The sequence below is a fragment of the Gymnoscopelus microlampas genome, assembly GCF_963454915.1.
Source record: "Gymnoscopelus microlampas genome assembly, chromosome: 11".
Classification (NCBI taxonomy): Eukaryota; Metazoa; Chordata; class Actinopteri; order Myctophiformes; family Myctophidae; genus Gymnoscopelus; species Gymnoscopelus microlampas.
The window spans coordinates 32,180,266-32,183,780 of NC_139948.1; the positions used below are offsets into that span (position 1 = coordinate 32,180,266).

Genomic DNA, 3,515 nt, shown 5'->3' on the forward strand with positions numbered 1-3,515 from the left:
TAAAGTGATGGCAATGCCTTTGTAGAATATTTTTTAATGTCCAGGCTTATTGTTCCATTCAGCAGGGACAGAAAAACAGATTGATTAGCCTAATAATGGGTGTTCAGCTTAATTTATACTCAAGCACCATAGTGTTATTTGATGTCACACAACACTTTGGCGCTGAAGTATAAATTAGAGATCGGAGAGAGGTTGTGTTGTGACTTTTGCCAACCATTTGGTATCACAATCACATTGGATGTAGAAAATACAGACAGGGCCGTACTAGGGTACTCATACATTGGGCAATAGATTAGAAAAATATCTCTCACAACAGAACCATAACACACAAGTCACAACTGAACAGTTAAAAAAAATGACAATAGAAAAATGTCAACACACAGAGGTTTACCAAGCACTGGGAAATCCCAATTGATTCAACAATATAGGATAAGTTTTTAAAGAAATATGTTGATTCCCTACCAATATATCAATTTACTGTGAAACCTTCAAAAGAAGTTGAATGTTAATGTACAGAGGCAATGGTTAGGTATTTTGAAAAATTAGAGGTAGCTTTGCCTTCAAATACAAGAATATTCAAATAAATGAAAAGTCCTGATTTAAATCTAAATGTAACAACCATACACATACACTATGTTCATGGCTACAGTTACACAATACACACTTTCTTTGACAGTAGCATAGTTGGGATTTAGGGCAATAGCATTGTAGTGCATATTTTCTACCACAAGATGGCAGGAAAAGCCAACTTAAACAAGGGACCTAACATCTAATATCATGTTGCTGATCAGACTACAATCTAGGCCAGGGGTTAAAAAATAATGTAGAACCGAAAAGGAGTTTCAAGTACTTTTAAAGGGGTTATGTGAGAGAGAGGCTTTGTTATTGGTGGTCACAAGAGAGTTGTGTGTGTGTTCTGTTCTTCCCAGTCATCATTACCTCCTATAAAGCAACGTGTGTATAAGTGGTGAAAGGTGAGGGCACAGGACATGGAAGAGAGGGCTTGTGTTAGTCTATGGGGTATTTGGTCATGTTGACCATGCCAACATATCTCTCATTAAGACCAAGGAGACCTTGGAGTCATTGTGGCGTCTGTAATCTGCTCTGCGTGATGTTTAGGTAGGATCATTCCTCACTTCATAATATGGGCCATTATATCACACACAGACTTTCTGTCTGGCTTGAGTATCCAAAAGATGCACACACAAACCAAAGAAAACATCATAAGGTGCAGAGTAGAAAATAACGAACATCAATAGGAAAAATCTGACTTTTGATTTTGATTTATCTTATTACTGTACTTCCACAGGGGAAATTCAGTTTTCAGCTTCACCCAGCTGATGGCTGCTCAGATGGTTATGATGAGCGCTTGGGGGGCGGGGGGGACAGTTATGGGTTAAGTGTCTTGCTCAGGAACACTTCGTCACATAGATCGGGGCCGGGAGGCAAACCGGTGAGCTACGGCCGTCCCTACTTGCACACATTATTAAATGCTTCAAAACCAGCTTTATTCCATCAGAGTTTTGACTGTTCAAGTCATCTTCAGAACCTATGTGGTTCTAATTCTGATGGACAGTCGATACGGTAACTGTGCTGGAATAAAGCTGGGTATGTCTTTGAAGCAAAGTGTGTGCAAGTCAGAGATTTCTAATTGACGATCTGAGATCTCATCCTCCTCCTCCACACTTTTTCATTGTTTCTGTCCCCCTCCCCATTTTGAGGCTAAGAATTAAGTGTTTCTTTGCTCATGCACACACGTTTGATTTTTAATCAAAGCAGGATATACTGTAGCATCTATGTTGTCATTCATTCAGTCGCTCATCTAGAGAGCTCACTCACGCTCAACGCGCTCACTCATTCTCTCTTTTATTTCTGAGCTCAGAGCACACTTCAGATTTGACCCCTTCACAAAACACCATCTCTCTCTCCACTCTGCCCTCCCGTTGTTTGCCCCATCCATCCCTTTCAGTTATTCCCCCGTCTATTATCTTCCTCTTTTGTTTTCTCAGTTTCTTCCTCATCCTCATCTTCTTCGTCATCCCCTGCTTGGATCGGCCTGGCAGTCTCTGGCATGCAGGAAACCTTCTCTGAGGGATCAGTGGCAGCTGTCTCTTGGTGGTCTGAAGAAACAAGGACTGGTATTAAAAGCATATATGGGCCACAGCATTCACAACACAACTCTGTGAGAGAAACCGTGTTCTACATTGTTGTGCTGAATTATCTGAGCATCCAGGTATCGGAGAAGATAATGTCCTTGGGTTTCTGAAAGGCGCTATATAAATTCAAGTTATTATGAAGTTATTATTAAGATGGACTGAATTCCGTATTCATGCTGTCATAGATTTCTTTTTTAAACATTTGCATGCGATAGTTCTGGCCCTTTGAAAGTTTAGCAAGTTGAGTTTGTAAAACTCATTTAAAACCCAACTACAAAACTGTTGGTACAGTAAGTCAATGTGAAAATTAGACCTGGGATGATCCAATTTTGAAGACTGAATGTTTTCATCTGACATCAGAAACACTCATACTGTATTGCTGTGTAGTATTTCAGCTACCCCAACTGAGTGATCTTTTCTATAATTTGTCTCCTTGTGTTAGAGTCTTGATTATAAAATTGTTCAGTGTTGCACCCATGAAAGAACAGATGGACAGAAATCAAAGGTGGCAGAAAATCAGACCATAAACCTGTTTTACCAGCGTTCTAAGAATGGATTTATAGGCAGAGGCTGCCATCTGGGTTGACCGAGCAGTGATTCTGGATGAAAAATCACTGAGCTCACAATGCTAGGGAGATTGGGCATCCTCAGCTCGGGTGGATAAGACAATTAAGTAATTTTGTTAAAAAAAAGAAATAAAGAAGTCAATCCCATGTAGGGATTTTTCACTACAGATTACACTTGCAGAGGCATTTCCCTGCTTAGACCCCCTGCAGTGTTAAGGCTCAGAACTTGGTCCAAACAACATCCAGAAATGCGCAATGTGCACACGTTTTCTATTCTGTATATAAAAAAAGAAGAGAAGCTGAAACAGATATCCTGTACAAAAACATCCTGAAATCTTGCCAGAGTACCAGACAGCACAGAGTCTAAAAAGCCTGATTTATAATTCATCATATGACGGGTGTATAAATTAAGCTCTTGCTCTCCACAGACGGCTTCCAAGCTGCGGTCCGGCCTGTTTCAATTGGCAGAGGTGCTGGTGTTTAGACACAGCGGCTCCCTGTTTGTCTCAGTGTGCCCTCTGGATTTGGGCGACATGGGAGTATGACATCAGGGTAGCCTGTCTCTCAATGCAAAGAGCTTAATCTGAGCCTGCACAAGACTCTGACGCCTGCACAAGACTCAACCACACAGATTATTATTATTTAAAGATATGTTTTGGCGTGTTCTGCCTTTATTGATAGTACACAATAGAGAGAGACAGGAAACGGGGAGAGAGAGACAGGGAGTGACACGCAGCAAAGTCCGTCGGGGTCGGGAATCGAACCCTCGACTTGCTGTCGGGCTTGCATTAGA

The 3,515-nt window shown here is 41.1% G+C and overlaps 1 protein-coding gene across 1 annotated transcript in view; it reads right to left on the reverse strand.

Moving 5' to 3' along the window:
* ppp1r1b (protein phosphatase 1, regulatory (inhibitor) subunit 1B) overlaps positions 1 to 3,515 on the reverse strand; it is a 26,262-nt gene continuing 22,747 nt past the window's right edge. The window contains exon 5 of the mRNA XM_084072382.1: positions 1 to 2,120. Within this exon, the coding sequence (XP_083928508.1) occupies positions 1,966 to 2,120 (155 nt within the window). The 3' untranslated portion in view covers positions 1 to 1,965. The remainder of the gene's footprint in view (positions 2,121 to 3,515) is intronic.